Genomic DNA, 17,986 nt, shown 5'->3' on the forward strand with positions numbered 1-17,986 from the left:
GACTGTCCAGTAAGTTGAGTGACAAGCTGTTGAAGCAAGGCATAAAATCTATTTGAGAAAGCCCACCGTCCGGATGGCGGCCTAATGTCCCAGATAACGGTCTTGCCACGGGCAGTTGCTTTTCTGATGTGATCAGACACGAAAGGATGGGCGTCTGAAAAGTCTGCCAGTTTGCTACAAAAATCCTCCCCTTTTCAAGGGATTTAATCAGTCCTGGACCTTGGCAGACTTCTGGCTCTGCTGGTTCTCAGTTCTGGGTGTGTCCTCAGCCTGTGCTGGTTTTCGGTGATGTCTGGTCTTAGAGAAGCAACACCCCTGGCTGCTTACATCCCCAGTTGACATGAGTGACTCCATCTTGTACTCTACATCCAGCCCCCACCCCCACCAGGTCAATTTCTATAATTTGGCCAAAACCCAAACTATTTCTTGTTTCAGTTTCCAGTTTCGGTTTCCAATTCCCAGTAAAAACAAAACCTATCCCATTGGTTGTGCTCAAAGTGGGAGTCAAAGAGGAAATTGCCATAAAAGCCGGGAGTCTGATCTGGAAAACACAGCCAAGCTCAGACCTCAGGTCGGTTACCAGAGGATCTGCTTCTGGGTAAGACAGGGAGGGGTGGGCAGAGGGAGCTCCTTCCTGAGGCCTCCAGCTCTAGTGGGTAGTAGGCTCAGTGTAGGCAAGGGAAGGCCACGGGAATCCACTCCCAGAAAGCTCTTTTGTTCCTAATCAGGTCAGTCGGGAGGAAGGGTAAGTCCCTGCCGTTTGATCTTGGGACTCTGGGACGATGAGCCTTGTTCAAGCCTGGGTGGCAGCGGGTGAGGCCAGGGGAAAGGATAAGTGTCAGGAGGATCAAATTGGAATCATTCCAAGCCCAGGCTTTAGAAGCAGCTGGACTTGGGATGTGTCACTTACCCTCTCTGTGCCAGAGGGGTTTCCCCATCTATAAAATGGGGATAGTCGGAATGCCTGGGTGGCTCAGTGGGTTAAGCCTCTACCTTCGGCTTGGGTCATGATCTCAGGGTCCTGGGATGGAGCCCCGCATCGGGCTCTGTGCTTAGCGGGGGGCCTGCTTCCCCCGCCTCTGTCTCTCTGCCTGCCTCTCTGCCTACTAGTGATCTCTCTGTCCGATAAATAAATAAAATCTTTAAAATGGGGGTAGTCATCTCTTTGTTCTCACTGTCTTAAGGGGGGATGGTGCGGTATCATTGAGTCCAACGGTCAAGAAAGAATTCTTGAGACACTTGATGGTGCTAAAAGGTACTTTTCTTACAGCATGGGGACAGGACCCATAGACAGAAAGAGCTGCACTGGGATTGTGAGGAGCGACAGGTTATTATATATATTGCAATTAGTGAGGATTAGGGATAGTGTCTCTAAGGAATTTGGAAGCAAGGCTTTCAGGATTTTGAGGGGCCAACTGCTGTTAAGATGGGGTTACTTTTAGTCCTTAATAAAACATACACAAATTTTGGGGTGCCTGGGTGGCTCAGTGGGTTAAAGCCTCTGCCTTCGGCTCGGGTCATGATCTCAGGGTCCTGGGATTGATCCCCATATCGGGCTCTCTGCTCAGCGGGAGCCTGCTTCCTCCTCCCTCTCTCTCTCTCTCTCTCTCTCTGCCTGACTCTCTGCCTGCTTGTGATCTGTGTCTCCCCAAATAAATAGATAAAATCTTAAAAAAAAAAAAGGCAGAGAGAGAAAATTTCTTGAAGAATGTCATGTTGTACACATTTCAGGTATCTGTCAGTGAGCTCCAAGCTGTAAGGAGATTGAAGTTACGGTTCTCTTACTTTTGTTTCCCTCATGAAGGGGATGGCATGAGAACAGGAACCCAGAGCAACTGGACGACAGTATATACCTTAAAACGTAATTGGTTCTTATTTCCTAATTCTGGTGCCTTTTAAACTGCTCTGTGGGAATTCCAGGATGCAGTCCCGTGTCAGGCTTCCCTGCTTAACAGGGAGCCTCCTTCTCCCTCTAACCACCAGGCCCCTCGAGCTCTCTCTCTGCCTCTCTCCCTCTCTCTCACTCTTGCTCTCTTGCTCACTCTCTCTCAAATAAATAAATAAAATCTTTAAAAAAACACACAAACTGCTCTGTGGAAATTTAAGAAATTCCCAGAAATGGCTAAGAAGTTGGCGCTGGGCTTTTTGGGAGGAAGGAAGCAGCCGGCTTGGAGAAATAAAGTCCACTCCCCACCCTTCCTTTACCATTTCCAGGACCCTTTCCGGACATCAGGCTGACAAGTTCAGAGAGGTCTCTCTGTCCCCACTGGACAGAGTTTTTCAAAGTTGTGGGCATGATCCCCCTCCCTTCTGGGGTCCCCTCCCTGCACCAAAGCTCCATCCTGTTCAAAAAGAAGGAAGCCCACACTGGAGTCATTTGCCCCCAACCGCAGCACACCAAGACTTCAGCACAGCATCAACCTGTCCCAGGAAGATGACCTTTGGAAAGTCCATCTGATCTGTCCTGCTCAGCACTAGCGAGGTCATTTGCCATCTGCCTGATACAAACCCTGTTTCCTCCTGATGTCCAGGCCTGAAACAATCCTTTCTTTTCTTTTACTGATGACTCCTCACCTTCCGTTTTGCTGCTTAGGAAAGCCTTCATTTTTGCGCAGCTTCTCCAAGCATCTCTCTACTTGCTCGATGGGCTGCTGTCCTGTAACCAGGAGTCAGGGCACGGGGCTAACTGCTGACAAAATCCAAAGGCAGAGAGAGAAAAAGAAAGAGAGAGCGTGCACACACGTGCAGGGGTGGGACAAGAAAGGGATTTATTTCAGTTGAGGCCAACATGGGGAAGACAGTGGGCTAGTGTCCCAAAAGCTGTCTCCAAAGTGCTGAAAACGCGGCCAGGTTTATATAAGGAAAATGTGGGACAGTCGTTGAGTACTGGAGATGGGGCAGTGAAGGTCATGGCCTTGGGGTCAGCAGCAGGGTTTTTGTTTGTTCGTTTGTTTTAGATTTTTATTTATTTATTTATTTATTTATTTATTTGACAGAGAGAGAGATCACAAGTAGGCAGAGAGGCAGGCAGAGAGAGAGCGCGGGGGAAGCAGGCTCCCTGCTGAGCAGAGAGTCCGATGCAGGGCTCCATCCCAGGACCCTGAGACCATGACCTGAGCTGAAGGCAGAGGCTTAACCCACTGAGCCACCCCGGAGCCCCAATCGTAGGGCCTTTATTGCTGGGGGGTTGGGGGCAGTTGGTTCCCACTGCAGGATGCTTTGCCCACCCAGGCTTCTGCCCGAGTTAAAGATAAGCTGTAAGACAAACCGAATCAATTAGAAAGGAAAACTGAGGCAAAATGGAGGTGTTGAGCTCCTTCCAGCCTGACACACTCATGTCAATTTCTGTGCCATGCAATTCGTCCAGGTGGCCACCTTGTCCTCTTCCCTGGTTTCTAAGATAATGGAATCCAGAGTAATGACAGCGAGCATGGCCAAAGCCACAGAGGTCGTTTCCGGGGGGGAGCCCTCCCAGAGGGGCTGGTGGGTGGGGGGCGAGGAGGGCGATGGGGAGGGACGGAGTCTTTTTCTAGCTTCATCTCCTTGGTTCTCACTGACATGTCCTGATTTTAACAAAATTCTTCATTCCGGGCCCGTTTTCTTCATTAGTTTGTGTGAGCTCCCTCTCCAGTCTTAGCTGTTCATTCTTGCTGTTTATCTTCCCCTTTTCCTCCATTATATTAGAAGAATCCAGCCAAGGACATTTTAAAGATCTAATTGACTTTATTTGTAGTCAACTCATGTATTTGGCCAGCTTCCCAATGAGCAAGGAGAGGGGAGCTCCCGGGGGCTACAGAGGATCCAAGTTTTTAAAAGGTAGAAGAGCAGAAAACAAGAAATTATTAGGAGAGAAACCATTGTTGTAGGCAAGATCACCCTCCTAAGGGGAACGGAGGGGGCCCATCAGGAAATTTCCTAGTGCTCCCTGGGAAATCTCACATTGCCTGGTTAAGGGTTATATTCCTGGGGGGCTGAAAGTGCCAGGTCAGGTATTAAGTCTCAATTTACACTTGGGGCCTTAACTGAGGGGACACCATTGTGGGGCCTGTGGTTTTCTTTTTAACCACACGCCCCCCAACCACCCCTGCGATACCTCCCTCCCTCAGAGTCAGCCTTTCCAATATGCTTAATGTGTATCTGTTTTTCTCATGTATTTTTGCAAAATGGGTGTTGGCTTTTTGTTTGCATGTGTTTTAATGTATGTATAGAATAGTGTGCTCTTGACTTCACCGTATTGCTTTTTCCACCCTGAGATTGTCAGGGTCACTAGGTGAGTGTCTAATACTGGCTTCCAATTGTTGCAAACATGCCACTTCTCTTCCACTCTCCTGGTGTGGACACCCTGGGGTCCTTCCTCCTTCCCCAGCACAAACAGCAGCATAGTATGGAAGGGGAGGGCGGGGCCTCTGACCACTGCTGAGGTCTGACCCTGTGCACTCATCCTCTGTTCTTTCTCTGGACTCACCCTGTCATCCACAGTTGCCCTGAACCAGGCTACAGCTTCCGTGGCATCCACTGAAAGTCTCCAGAATGGCAGCATTTACTCTTTCCAGAGCCGGAGGTAACTGGCCCAGGGTGACAGAGTTCCGCTTCTCGGGCCCCCACCCAATACTTAGACCCGAGACAAGTCTCCAGCCAGCAGTCTCTCCTGTTTACCAGTAACACAAAGGACTCCTAAGCTTATGATAAGCAATCCTTAAAATAATGAGGACAGATTTTATCCCATGCTCTGCTGTCCTAGTCACTCTGCCAAACACTTAACATTTATCAATTGTTTTAATTGCCATAGCAACCCCAGAAGGTCACCATTGTCCCCTATTTACAAATGAGGGAATTGTTTTTGGCCCTGGGCCTTTGGGCAGGGAGGTGGGGTTACTACCAAACCTAGGACAGGAAGTAGAACCAAAATGCAGAGAATCTGGTGTAGGGAGGAGGCCTCAGGACAGAGTGGGTTCTGAATAGCCTGGAGAGACCAGGCCACCCTCCTATGGATGACAGTTGGGGGTGCCCCGCAGCAGGTTAGCAGGGGAACGGCACCCCTTTCCCATGGGCCTTCTGTGCACATCGGGACCCAGATAGGCCAAGCTGCCGGCCAGCCCGGCATCACCCTTCCAGCCAAACCATAATGTCCAGCTTCAAGGGTTTGACTCCCACCTTTTAACTTCCCTTCCTATCCCCGGAAGGCTCTCTTCCTGGGGAGCTGGCTGAATTCATTCCTGCGCGCTTTTGCAGGCCTGACCCTTATGGCAGCAGCTGACCAGGACCTCTGCCCGCCCCCTAGGGACCCACATGTTGGAGAGACAGGCCCGTGCAAGCCGAAAGGGTCTTAGTGCTCTGAGAGGCTGTGGTCACAGGGGGGCAGTGCTGAGTCCAGATTGGCTGCCTCTGGGGGGCTTCTCAGACAAGGGGGCAATAGGTCCAGCCTTGACTCATCTCAAGCAGGGTTCAAGTGCTCAGCAGCGCTTGTCCTGACCTGCCGGGCAGCGCAAAATGAAGCACATCTTTCTCCGTGAGGATTTATTGCTGTCTGGAAAGATCTGTGGGACAACAGGAGAAAGTAATATAATCTCCCCCTAAGAAAACATTGACCCTGAACGAACATCCTTGTTCAGAGAGCAAGGCATCCGGTTCCTTCGCCTCGACCAACACCACCAAGCCCTAAACCACTCTGCCAAGTATCCCTCGTCCACCCGAGAAGGGATGCAGGGCAGCCTTCTGTAGGGATGTGTTTGTTTTTGTTTTGTTTTGTTTTAAACAATCAGGCTTGGACGGCAGAGAGAAAGAGAAAGATCGTTTTTGCTCTCCCCGCAAACAGGGCCCCACCAACCTATCTGCAGACAAGATTGAGAAAACAAAGCAGACTCTATGTGATCACTGGGTTTTCTGGAATGAGGACCTCAAACTCTGTCTCCAGATAATTTGAGGTCAAAGCGTGCAAATCCATCTGGGACAACTCATTTGAGTCTGGAATCTGACTCCCCAGCAACCCTTGCCAAGCTCAGAACTGAGGGGCCCCCTTTCCCAGAAATCCCCCCGTCTGAAGGCAGTAGGCAGGTGTCAGATGAGGTCATTCCTTCCCATCTCCCACATGGACAATGCCCTCCCCGTGGGTGGGCTGTAGGCTCAGGGAGCCAAGGGGAGGCTCAGAGAGCCAAGAACTCACAGAATATTCTTTTGGTTTCTAGTCCAGACTGTGGCAGCTGTGATAGGAGGAGGTGAGTCTTTGTAGGGAAGGGGTTCAAGTCCTTATCTGTTCCCCTGAGCCTGGGTCTTGGGGAGCAACCGTCTTGTCCAGGCCCAGGTCTGCCCAGGACTTGCGCAGATGGTGGGGAGGAAGTGGACTGGTGGACATGGGGAGGAAGCCAGGAACTGGAAACAAGAATCAAGGAGCTTGGACCAACGGGTGTCACCGTGGAGGCAATCCCAGCAGGGGCCCCATCTCCTCTTTGCAGGCACTTACCCTGTGACCTTGGGGGTGTCTCTGACTTTTCTGAGCTCCTGTTTCCTCTCTGAAAAATGGGCCATGCCCATAGTCTCTCCTGAGCTCAGAGTTCACCCCCTTGCCTGGGCCCCCCAAAGCCCCCTGAGCCTGATTGAGTGTGTGCGGGTCCCTTCCCTTGAGCCCACTTCTTAACCCAACCTGACAGTCGTGTCCGTGGCATCCGTGCCCACCGTGCTGGGCGCCATGGGCTTCACTGGGGCCGGAATCGCTGCCTCCTCGCTAGCAGCCAAGATGATGTCCTCTGCTGCCATCGCCAACGGGGGTGGCATCGCCGCTGGCAGCCTGGTGGCGACACTGCAGTCCGTGGGTAAGTGTCCCCGGGGGCTTGCTGTGAGGGGGAAGGAGGACCAGTGCCTCAGTACCCGGCCCAGATCTTAGCCTCCCCCACCCTCCTTGTCTGCTCCTAAGCGTCACCCTCCAGGTTCTCCCCGGGAGGTGCAGGAGGGAGGCCCCAGGCACAGGGTGTGCTGGCTTCAGGCTGCGGTTGCTGGGTGCCTCGGGGATCTCCGCCCTGCCTGGGCTCAGCCTTCTTCCCTGGAGAGGAACAGCTCCCAGCTCTGGGCTTCTCCATGGGGGTGCTCACCAGCGGGCTGCGGGCAGTTGCCCTCCCACAGCAGAGATCTGGAGGGCTTTAGGAAACGGGAGGGTGCTGACTGGGGCCCCGGGCCTCAGACCTTCCTGAGGGGCCCTGGAGTCTTTGACCTCTCGCTTTTGTCCCACAGAGCTGCCCCAGGTCTGCTCCTTACCACTCTGCTCACCCTCTCCTTCTCTTCCAGGAGCAGCAGGACTCTCGCTGTCAACCAAGATCATCCTGGGCTCCCTGGGCTCTGTGCTCACGTTCCTGAGCTTATAAGAGTTTCCCTCCTCTCTGCCTGCAAAGAAGAGGATGGCCCTCCTCCGCTCCTCCCCCCCCTCCCCGCCCCCCACCCCCCCCAGGCAGGGAGGGACCAGTCCCTGGCTGACAAGTGTGTCCTGAGGAAAATAAGCAATAAAAATTGTAGTTCCAGCCCATCCTGAATCCCTTCCTCTTGCTCGAAGTTGGGGGCGGGGGTGGGAAGGGGGTCCGGGGAGGGTGGGTCACTCCTCTTTCCCAGTCCTGTGGTCCGGAGCAATGTGGTGTAGGGGTGCAGGGTGCACTCGGCTGGGATGTGCCAAAACATGGGGGCTGGTGGCTGCCCCCACCCTGCTTGTGACTCTGTGTGACTCGGGGCAGGCCACCTCCTCTCTGGCCCTCATTTGTCCCTCTGGGCATGGGGAGTTGGTCTAAATGACCTCAAAGGTCTCAGCCATGGGTGGGTGTTTGGCTCAGTTCCTGGGCAGTCTGGAACGGGATTGAGGGAGGCGGGGACCGGCAGGGAAGGACATCCTCTTCAGAGCCACCACCTCCCAGTTGCAGGTCTAATGGCTCTGTCTTAAGTGGCCTGGCTTTGAAGGCCCAGGCCCATATGAGTCATTGCTCCAGACTCAAGTCAAAGGCCACCATCCAGCCTTTGTCTTTCTCCTCAGCAGCTAGAAGGGAGATCGAGTTTGCTGGAGGCTCTGACCTTTCTAACTTCAGGGCCGTGACTCACCCTTAAATGTCCTTCTCCCAGAACAAGATCTTCTAGAAACTTCTCTTTGCTAGGATGACTTCCAACTTGGAGCATCAGAAAATTGGCTGACGTGCTGATCTGCTCCTCTTTTCCACAACTCTTTGAGCACATGCTGTGGGTCGGGCACTGGCTGGAGGCTACAAACTTGGACTTTCTGTGGGGAGGGGGGAGGATGGACTGACAGGTAGACAGCCATCGACAATGTGCTCTGCGAAGTGCCATGCCAGAGGCCAGCCCAGGGATCCGGGGCCCAGCAGAAGACACAGAAAGTCTTAGTCTGCTCTAACAAAAATCCCACAAACTGGGTCATTTATAAATAACAGAAATGTATTTCTCACAGTTCCAGAAGGTGAAAAGTCAGAGAACAAGGCACTGGCAACCCTAGGTTGCTGGTGAGAAGCTGGTGAGAAGGTGTTCCCTAGATGGCCCCCTTCTTGCTGTGCCCTCACATCATGGAAGGGCACGAGCTCCCTCTGGTCTCCTTCGTAAAAATACTAATCCCACCCAGGAAGTCTCCATCCTCATGATCTCAGCACCTCCCAAAGGTCCCACCTCCTGATACCACCATCTTTGGGGGGTAGGACTGCAACCTGAATTTTGGGATACACAAACATTCAGACCACAGCAGGTGTGTTGGGGAAGAGAAATTTGGGTTCTATCCTGAGGGTCATGAGAGACAAGTGTTTCCAACGTGACCTGATCGCAGACCTACACCCCTGCACGCCCTGTCTCAGGTGCTGTGAGCAGGCTGACAAGATCTTGGTTTCCAGCAAGAACCAAACTTAGCAGTGCAGTGCTCTGGACCTTGAAGGAAGTTGAGCGACTTGGCCATGTCTTCCAGTGGTGCCTCGTCGGGTCACTGAAGCATGCTTGCTACTTAGCCAAAGAATTAATTCAATATTATTAATGTTAATAATATTGGGTATTAATTCAATACTTGGTTCTTTTTCTTTCTTTTCTTTCCTTGATGCCTCAGAAAATCTGATAAAGGCTGTGAATCCTCTCCTAGAATGCACACATTCCCAAAATAATGCCTCCAACTTCAAGGCCTTCTTTAGAACTTCTGAAGACCCTCCTTGCAGCTGAAGGTAAAGGTCTCTGCTTTCAGTGGAGGTCCGGGCCTCCACCAGGGCACGTGGGTCTGCCTTGGATCTGGAAGGTTGGCCAGGTCAGCCTCCCTCCCTGCCGAGCCCCAGCAGACCACTCGCAAGACCACCCCTTGTTCTGGACACTGTGCCCTGACCTCCTTCGTCCCACTCAAGTTCCCAGGGAGCCTGTTGCTAATGCTGACCTGCGTCTTCCCTTTTGCTGTCAGGTTTGGCCTCTGCAGTAGGTAGATTTCTAAGCCTGGTGCCCAGTGACCCTGACCCTCATACACTGTCCTGCCCTTGGAGTGTGGGGGGTCCTGTGGTGAGATGCCACTTCCGTAATTATGTTCAGTTATAAACAGAGGCAGACTCTGCAGGTAAGTCTACGTTCATCGTAGGAGCCCTTCAGAAGCAGAGAATGTTCTCTGCTCCTCACAGAGGAGGAACCAGAGATTTGAGGCAGGAGGGGGATTTGAAGATTTCTTCCCCGGGCCCTGAAGGAGAGCCCCATCTGGCTGAACACTTGATTTTGGCCTTGTAAAACCCTGAGCAAACAACTCAGGGAAGCCTGCCTGGACATCGGCCCTACACTGTAACATAATAAATGGGTGTTCTTTGACGCTGCTGGCTTTGGGGTCATTTGCTCTGCCGGACTAGAAAACGAATATGAGACTTGATACCCCTTCTCCCTTAACCAGCCTGCAGGGCCTTTGGAGGGAACTGAATGAAAATACTCTGGCAAGACCCCAGGATTCCTGAAATTCCTGGTTTCAGTTGGTCTCCCAACTCCGGGTCCTGCCTCTGTGGGATTCCAGGGGCCCCTGGTTGTCCGAAGGAGCTCCCAGCCCCGGGGAAGTCAAGCACACTCCCTGCTCCCCATGTTCTGGTGCATGGTGGCTCACGTGCTGCTGGGAAGAGCGTGACTCGGGGTAGGTCACGCTCTTACTATGGGGATACACAGTCTTACTATGGGGATCGAGGACGGCTTCCTGTCGAGTTGGGCATCTTCATCCACAGGGTAGAGGCTGCTAGGAGCAGCTCAATGTCTACTCCTTCCTTCTGGCTCCCATGAACAGAGCCCTGATTTTTGGTTAGGTGATGCTCCCCGTGGAAGGACTGCGTTTCCAGTATAACCTGCAGCTAGGTGTGCTCACTGGACTGGGTTCTGGCCAGTGAAAGATGAATAGAATGAAGGATGCCATTCTCTGGGCACGCAGCGACAGGGAACAGGTGGGCCCGCCCTAGCCCCTGGCCTCCTTCCCATGAGTTCTGCTGCAGGCAGGGGAGTGACCGTCTTGAACCTGCAGATGTAAGCAGCCGGTCAAGGAAAGCAGAACAACGGTCAAGGAAAGCAGAACAACGGTCAAGGAAAGCAGAACAACGGGGCCCCTGGGTGCCTCAGATGGTTAATCATCTGCCTTTGGCTCAGGTCATGATCCTAGGGTCCTGGGATCAAGTCCGACATCAGGCCCCCTGCTCAGGAAGGAAGAACAAGACCATGGGAGCCAGGGGCTTCTAGGAGCAGAGCCACCCCTCCACCACCCTCTCACCCCCAGCAGAGACTCAGCTGATGGAGCAACAGAAAAAGAACTTCTCTTGCTTAAACCAAGAGGGTCTCTTTCACAGCAAGCAGCCACCTACGACGTATTCTAATGAACACAGTAGGGAATTCCTCTATTGCTTGATGACAAGCAACAGAGGAAGTAGTCCAACGGAGTGGACTTTAGCCGTCCTCCATACACCACTACGATAACAGTAATGGACTAAAGAGGCTTAGCATCACATGGGCAAAGAGAAGGAAAGAGAAGATGACAGGAACACAACTTTGGGAGCCAGAGGTCACATGGACCCCTGGTTCCACTGAGCAGTCCCAAGAAAGCTGAATCTTAAGTTGTCTTTGGAGAAGGAGAGAAAGAGGCCGCTCTCCCCTCCGGAGAGAAGGGGAGAAAGAGGCAGACCCCCAAGGGCTCCGCTCCTGGAAGGCGGCATGGGGTGGCCCAGCACAAGTCTGTTGGATGTCTCTTTAAGAACCAGGGAGATCCCCGTGGGTCCCCTCCAGCAGACAACTGGCACTTTATTTTTGGAAGCTTTGGGTCTCTGGGACAAAGTGCAGTGGCTTCCTATGAGAAATGCTGAGTTCCCACACAAGGGTGCAGACCCTCGATCTTCATGGATATCCGGAGCCCTGGTAGCCGAGTGGCAACAGCCAGAACAAAGGGGGGGAGGACTCTTCGTAAGAATTGTACCTGCCCCCCAAAAAGAAATGTTCCCATTCTGACACATGGGGGAGGGGTGCTCGCTGAAAGGATGAGCCTGGTCTGAGAGTGTGGAAAACAGTGGGTACAGAAAGGGGTCCTGAGGCGAGGGGACTGTGGCTGGCCCAGGAAGGACGCTCTGTTCCGTGAGTTCTGTTAGCACCCTGTCTGGGCCAGAGTGCAACGGCCCCTCGGAACAAGGTGTTTACTTAGACTATAACCCCTGGAGGATTCTACTAGTTGCCAAGCACGTTTAGGTATGGCCTTAAGAAAAACATATACTGGCAACAGGTCTTTGGGGAGAAGGACGATAGACGACCGCGAAGCTGGGCAGCTGGGGGTGCCCGGCCCGCTGAGGGCGGAACACCGCCTGCTTCCGGGAAGCCGAGCACCCGGGAACGCCCTGTCAGCTCAGGGTGGAACGAAATGCCACCTGCTTCCCTTTTCCTCTCGTTGCTCCTTTCTCTTCCCAGAAGAGCCCATTGTTAGTTAGATGAGTTCTTTGAATGTGCTTGGTTAACTATAAACTTTACCCTCCTCCTCGTTTGTCCAGGAGACACGTGACTAATGTTTGACCTTCGTCAGTTCCTCTGTTGGCTATTGTTTCTATCTAATAAAAGTGAGACTGTGGAGTTGCTCGGGGCAGCAGTCTTTTCGACTGTCGTCCCCTGCTCCCAATCTCCTGCAGTTGACTCGTTTGTGCCTCATTCTTCTCCTGTTCACCGACCGCAAAAACGAGAGAAGAAACGGAGGCCTGCCACCGTCCTCCTGCACCCCCACAGCAACTTCGGAGATGCCACAAAGGTACCCTGAATACGCACAGAGCGAGAACAGGGGGATCCAAGCAAGCAACGTTTAAACCGCACCTACCGGGGTCAAGACATTACCCGTGCCTCATCTCATAGAATCTGCCCAGCATTCCAAGAAAGGCAATGCTGCTGCCCCAGTTTTAGAGATCTTGTTACGAGAACCTAGTAAGAGGCATCCAGGGGGCTCAGTTAGTGAAGGGTCTGCCTCTGGCTCAGGTCCTCAAAGGCCAGTCTGCCTCTCCCTTTCCCTCTGCCCCTCCCCCTGACCCATGCACTTGCTCGCTCGCTCTCTTTCTCGAATAAATAAATAAAACCTTAAAAAAAAGAAGAAAGAATCTGTTAAGAAATGATCTGAATTCTTCAGATCAATTCAGTCCCTAATTCCTGCTGCTGTTGAAGGGCGCCTCCTCCCAGACCGAGAATGGCCGGCTTTGTGGGTTCTTTCCAGATTCGGAGCCTTGACCTGGCTCCCTGCCCACCAGCTCCCTCCCAGCTCCCTCCGTGAACAGCCGGCCTATATTCAGGGAGATAAAATGATTTTCATAATGAACCAGCTGGTGAAGAGGTTCAGGGTAGGGGGCCAGGAGATGGAAGGGTTCAACAGTTTCAGCCACCTTTGGGTAGCCCCATCCAGACTCTCCCGAGAATCTTTCATAATGGAGATTTTTTGAGAGGAAAAGGGCGTTGAGAAGGCACATTTTCCAAACAGACATGGTGCCAGACTTTTTCCTGAGGATTGCAAAGACCTAGGGACTGGTTTGAGGGATTTGCCCTAAAGTCCTTAACCAGCCTCAAAGCTGAGCTGTGGTTTCTGCTGGAACGCCCGCCACAGGTCTGGACCTGGCTGGGGTCTGGACCGGGGGGTGTTCCTGCGAGACAGACCGTAGAGCCTCTTGTCTGAGCCTCACTCTTACCTTAGAAGGATAAGGCCTGGACACAGCCAAGTTTCAGAAACAATCCAATATGGCGCTGTAGCTGTCATGGGCTCAGCCCTGTGTGCTCCTGAGTGGGCCTGAGGAGAGGGCAGGAAGTTGTCTTAGACTGACACTCCAACATGAAGACTTGATGAAGGTGTTGGTTTGGGAGGTGACCCCAGGGGGCACCAGCAGGGAATGAAAGATGAGGTGGGGAGAGACAGCCAAGAAAGGGTCCATTCAGGAGTGAGTTGGCACTGTGAGCAACTGAGGCTTGATCCTCCAGAGATGTCTGGGAATCTGGGGCATGTCTGAATCATTCCACCTGACGGGTGTTTATGCTCAGTTAAAATCCTGGCTAAGGTCTCTTCTGGGGGGTGGGGACTAACACCTGAACACTTCCGGCCTGTCCTGTTGGCTGGGGGGGGGGTGGTCACAGGTGCTGGCCATAAAGGCAGCAGGTGTTGGAGGGTGAGTGCTGGGGTGGAGCGGGGGAGGGAGGAGGATGGGCAAGGCAAGCCTCCATTGGTCAGCTGCACAAGCCCCATGGAGACAAGGACGTGAAGAGTATTTCTGTCAAGAAACAGGTCTGTACCTGGGAACTCAATCTTACTGGGAATTGAGCTGGGGTTGGACTTGGGGTTGCTATGGCTCCCATCAATGATCCATCAGGTTCCAACTAACCCTACCTTGTGCTTCTGGTGGAAACTGATCTCAGTCTGTGCTCTAGCCTTAGCTTTAGGCTTCCCGTCTGGTGGATGCATCTTGGGGAAGGTCTCCGCATACCTGCTCCCCCAACAGTGTAGACGGCTGTTGCTTGTTACTTACTAGGCTAGTGGTGGTGGGAGGGCAGCAGTGGAGTTCTCCATGGTCCCATCCAGCCTCAGTCTGGGCAGGCAGCATGGGCCCAGGCAGGGGGATGGGGTTTTCTTAATAGCCCTGTCCCTCCCCCAATGGTGGGTGGATTCTTCCTGGGCCCAGGAAGGTTTAGCACCCCAACCTTAGGGGGAGAGGTTTTTCCGTTCTTTCCCCCATCTACAGTGATCTTCATCTGCGTTCTGGGAGGCTTAAAGGTTTACTGCCCTTCCCCCAGCAGTGTGAGGCCTCTTTCCCTAGGGGAGAAGGAAGGTGCAGCTGTAGTTCGCCTCCCTATCTCCTCCCAGCAAGGGAAGTTTTCTCCAGGTTTCCACCTGCCTCAGTCTTTCTCAGTGGAGAACCCCACAGGCCTGCCTTTTCAGCTCTTACGGGTTCATGAAAGGTTATTTATTTTTATTTTCTATTCATATTTATTTATTTATTTATTTATTTATTTATTTTGTCAGAGAGAGAGGGAGAGAGAGCCAGCACAGGCAGACAGAATGGCAGGCACAGGCAGAGGGAGAAGCAGGCTCCCCGCCAAGCAAGGAGCCCGATGTGGGACTCGATCCCAGGACGCTGGGATCATGACCTGAGCCGAAGGCAGCTGCTTAACCAACTGAGCCACCCAGGCGTCCCTATTCATTTTTTAAATTACTTTTTGTGGGTTGTCTGGATTTTTCTTGTTACCGGTTGGGGGTGATGCTCTTTCTGCATCCATAGGGGTCTACAAAATGCAGAGGGTGCTCCCAGAGACCTCAAGGCTATCCGCTGGGGTATAAGCAGGAGTTTTAGAATTTTAAGGATGATATCTCAACCTTAAAAACCAAAACCAAGCAACAAACAGAAAAACTCCAGAGAATGAGACCTCTCTGGCAGGAAGTAAGCCCTCCACTTGGACATGAGTGGAGACAAGGGACACCAAGAGCACTTATCGCCAGGGTAGGAACTGGAGGATTTTTCCACAGTGGAGTGACCAACCCTGACTCAGTCTCCTTGACCAGAAGTGCCCAGAGCTTCACTGTGACATTCATGATACTATGTTGTCCTGCTGGTTTGCTTGTTGGCCTCCCCACCCACCAGACTTGAGATCAGGCAGGGAAAGGCCAGTGTCTGATTCGTCTCAGGACATCTAGTGTCCATGCACCAGGAAGAGCAAAATGGTCTGTGGTTCCATATGTACCTTAGCTACCCTTTACCCTGGATGCCCAACGGGAACCTTTGTCGACCCCATCACTGAATTAGGGAGTAAACTGAGGCCCAGGAAGGCTCAGGAAAGGCCCTGGGTGTATACAGCCCCTCCCTCGTCAGACTAGGACCAACCAAAGCCTCCTGCCAACTGATTGTGTGCTCAGTCAGCCGGCCCCCGAGCCCCACCCCCACCACAAGGCAGGTTGGGAGGACTGGGGATTTAGAGAACTCCAGCCTCCCCCTGCCCCCCACCACCTCCACCAGAGCTGCAAGGAGCAAAGACAGGGAGGTGTGTCTGCATATGATCTTTATTTCTCCTGCTTCTCTGACCCGATGGGGGGTTTGGGAAGTTCAGCTTGGGATTAATTTTCTTTGGGCTCTTTCTCTTTAGCCTCTTTCTCTTCTTCTGCTGGGGGAGAGGAAGAAGGTCCCTTTTTTGAACCTGCAAGCCAGGCTCCAAAAGCTGACCCCACAGAGCCCAGGAGGATGTTGGACGACATGGAGAGTCCAGCTGCCCCTGAGGAAGGGACAGAGGGTGAGCACAGGAACATTCAGTGGCCAGAGGCCCCGAACCGCACCCCCCCCTTCCAGATCTGAGGCCCAGGAACCTGGATCCCTGCTCTAGGTTCTGAAACCCCCAGGGCTCCACTTTGGACAGAGGATGCTGGAGGAGGCTGAGAAGTGAGGAAGTGAGAGGCAGAGGACTGTCAGCCACAGACCTGGACAGTGACAGGTCCCCTCACCTTACCCAGGAGGCCACTGAGCCCCAGAGGGGAAGGGACCCTCCTAGGCCCCCTAAGTGTCAGATTTGGGCAGGGATCCAGGAACCCTGGGCTCCTTCCCTTCTTCTCCCTCCCAGAGCTCCCTCAGCCCTCCACTCCTACCAAACCCCACGCAGAAGGTGCCAGAAAGAGGACAGTCAGGGAGAGTCAAAGGACCAGGAAACTGAGGACCGCATCACTGGAGGAAGAGGACAGGCTCCTCAGGCTTAGTCTCCGGGCTGAATCCCCTCCTGGCTATGCTCCCCGCCCCTCCTCTCCAGCCCCTCCCCCGACCTGTCCCCCAACAAACCCACGGACTGCAGCGTCGCCACCAGGCTGCCGGCGGCCACACCACCCCCATTGGCGACGGCGGCGGCGGACATCATCTTGGCCGCTAGCGAGGAAGCGGCGATTCCGGCCCCGGTGAAGCCCGCGGCGCCCAGCACCGCGGGCACGGCCGCTACCGTCAGCACTGCGGGGAAGAGGAGCTGGGTCGGGTGGGGCCGGGGGAAGGGGCCCCTCCGGAACCCCCCGGCGGTGTCGGGGGCCTGTCTGCGCTGAGCATCCGGGAGGCCGCTCGGAGGGGGCCCGAAGGCAAAGCGAAAGTGCGGGACATGGAGCCAGGTGGGTGCGCAGGTGTCACACGAGCCCCAGGCAGGCCCCGTTTGGGTCTCTAACTTGCTGTGCGACACCGTGGACGTCACTGCCCCTCACTGGGCCTCTTGCCCGCACGTGTGTGTGTAAATGTGCGGGGGTGAGACACACCATTGCCGTTTCCAGCCGTCACCCCCCGCTCCCCCGGCCCGGTCAAAGGCAATCTCTGCATGCTCGCTGGACAGAAGGACCAGCGCAGCAGCCAGGTCCTGGATCAGGTGTCCCCTTAACGGCGGGTACTGCGAGCGGGGCTCTCCGTCCCCGAGATTCACCCGGGCAGTCCCGGGAGCCGAGGGGCGGCCCCTCCCAGCCGATGCAGCGCCACATCTCCCAAGTCCCCTCCCTGGGGACCCAGAGGATCCGGGCAACTCACCTCCTCCCACGACAGCGCCCGCCGCCCGTTCTTGGGGTCCGAAAAAGGAAGGGGGAGGGAGGGGGAGAGAGAGAGAGAGAATATGAATGTACGAGTCAGCTAGTTAGTAGTAGGTGGAGGGAGTGAGGGATAGAAGCGACCACTCTGGCCCAGCCCGGGTTGGGGACAGGGAGGGCTGCCACCCCCACCCCCACCCCCGCGAAGGCAGACTCACGCATCCCTGAAACTTCTTCCGCGCTCCTGCGCAGCCCAGAACTGCAAGCTGCACCGGGTGTATTTCCCTGGGCGAGCCAATGGGGACACCGCCCAGCCCTCGGGGGGCGGGCCCTTCCCTGCCAGTCAGCGCAGGCAGAAGCCGGGACGGTCCCGCCCACCGCCCCTACGCCTCCACTCCCTGCTCCGGGTCTCAGCGGGTGCGGCCCTGCAGCTCCTGACCCCACCCCTCCGCCGGCTCTTCGACCCTGTGGTGGTTTCCGTCTTGCTTGATGGCTCCATCCGAGATCAAAGAGACAGGCGCCCTAGAGCATCCGAACAACAGAATTGTTTCCAGCAAAAAACAAAATGTGAAGAAAAAAAAGAATACAGATGGCCGCTGAAAAACATGGGTTTGAACTCCGTGGGTCCACTTACATGCGGATTTTTTTTTTAATAGTACAGCACTGTAAATATATTTTAAGATTTTTTAGCAATAATTCTTTTCCCCAGCTTACTTTGTTGTAAGAATACAGTGTATATAATACATATAACACAAAATATGTGTGAATCGACTGTTTATGGGATCAGTAAGGCTTCTGGTTAAAAGGAGGCTAGTTTTTTGTTTGTTTGTTTGACAGACAGAAATCACAAGTAGGCAGAGAGGCAGGCAGAGAGAGAGGGGGAAGCAGGCTCCCCGCGGAGCAGAGAGCCCGATGCGGGGCTCGATCCCAGGACCCTGAGACCATGACCTGAGCCGAAGGCAGAGGCTTTAACCCACTGAGCCACCCAGGCGCCCC

At 53.8% G+C, this 17,986-nt stretch overlaps 2 protein-coding genes across 3 annotated transcripts; one reads left to right on the plus strand and one right to left on the minus strand.

Moving 5' to 3' along the window:
- The first annotated feature begins 536 nt into the window (after positions 1-536).
- Positions 537-7,424, plus strand: LOC111148702 (interferon alpha-inducible protein 27-like protein 2). Of its 2 annotated transcripts, XM_022505495.1 has the most exons (5): positions 537-598; positions 4,480-4,561; positions 6,186-6,215; positions 6,648-6,809; positions 7,279-7,424. In XM_022505495.1, exons 2-5 carry the CDS (start codon positions 4,531-4,533, stop codon positions 7,353-7,355), a joined length of 300 nt encoding a protein of 99 aa, XP_022361203.1. In that variant the 5' UTR covers positions 537-598; positions 4,480-4,530; the 3' UTR covers positions 7,356-7,424. The 2 variants fall into 2 exon arrangements, with proteins under 2 accessions (XP_022361203.1, XP_022361204.1); XM_022505496.1 differs by lacking the exon at positions 537-598 and having other exon boundaries at positions 3,719-4,561.
- Positions 7,425-15,495: 8,071 nt separating this feature from the next.
- LOC111148635 (interferon alpha-inducible protein 27-like protein 2) lies at positions 15,496-17,268 on the minus strand. Its single transcript, XM_022505386.1, has 4 exons — positions 17,209-17,268; positions 16,995-17,024; positions 16,278-16,439; positions 15,496-15,723 (listed from the first exon to the last, which is right to left on the minus strand). Exons 1-4 carry the CDS (start codon positions 17,210-17,212, stop codon positions 15,569-15,571), a joined length of 351 nt encoding a protein of 116 aa, XP_022361094.1. The 5' UTR covers positions 17,213-17,268; the 3' UTR covers positions 15,496-15,568.
- Between the last annotated feature and the right edge of the window lie 718 nt (positions 17,269-17,986).

The sequence above is a fragment of the Enhydra lutris genome, unplaced genomic scaffold, assembly GCF_002288905.1.
Source record: "Enhydra lutris kenyoni isolate GAN:26980312 unplaced genomic scaffold, ASM228890v2 scaffoldscaffold20, whole genome shotgun sequence".
NCBI lineage: Eukaryota > Metazoa > Chordata > Mammalia > Carnivora > Mustelidae > Enhydra > Enhydra lutris.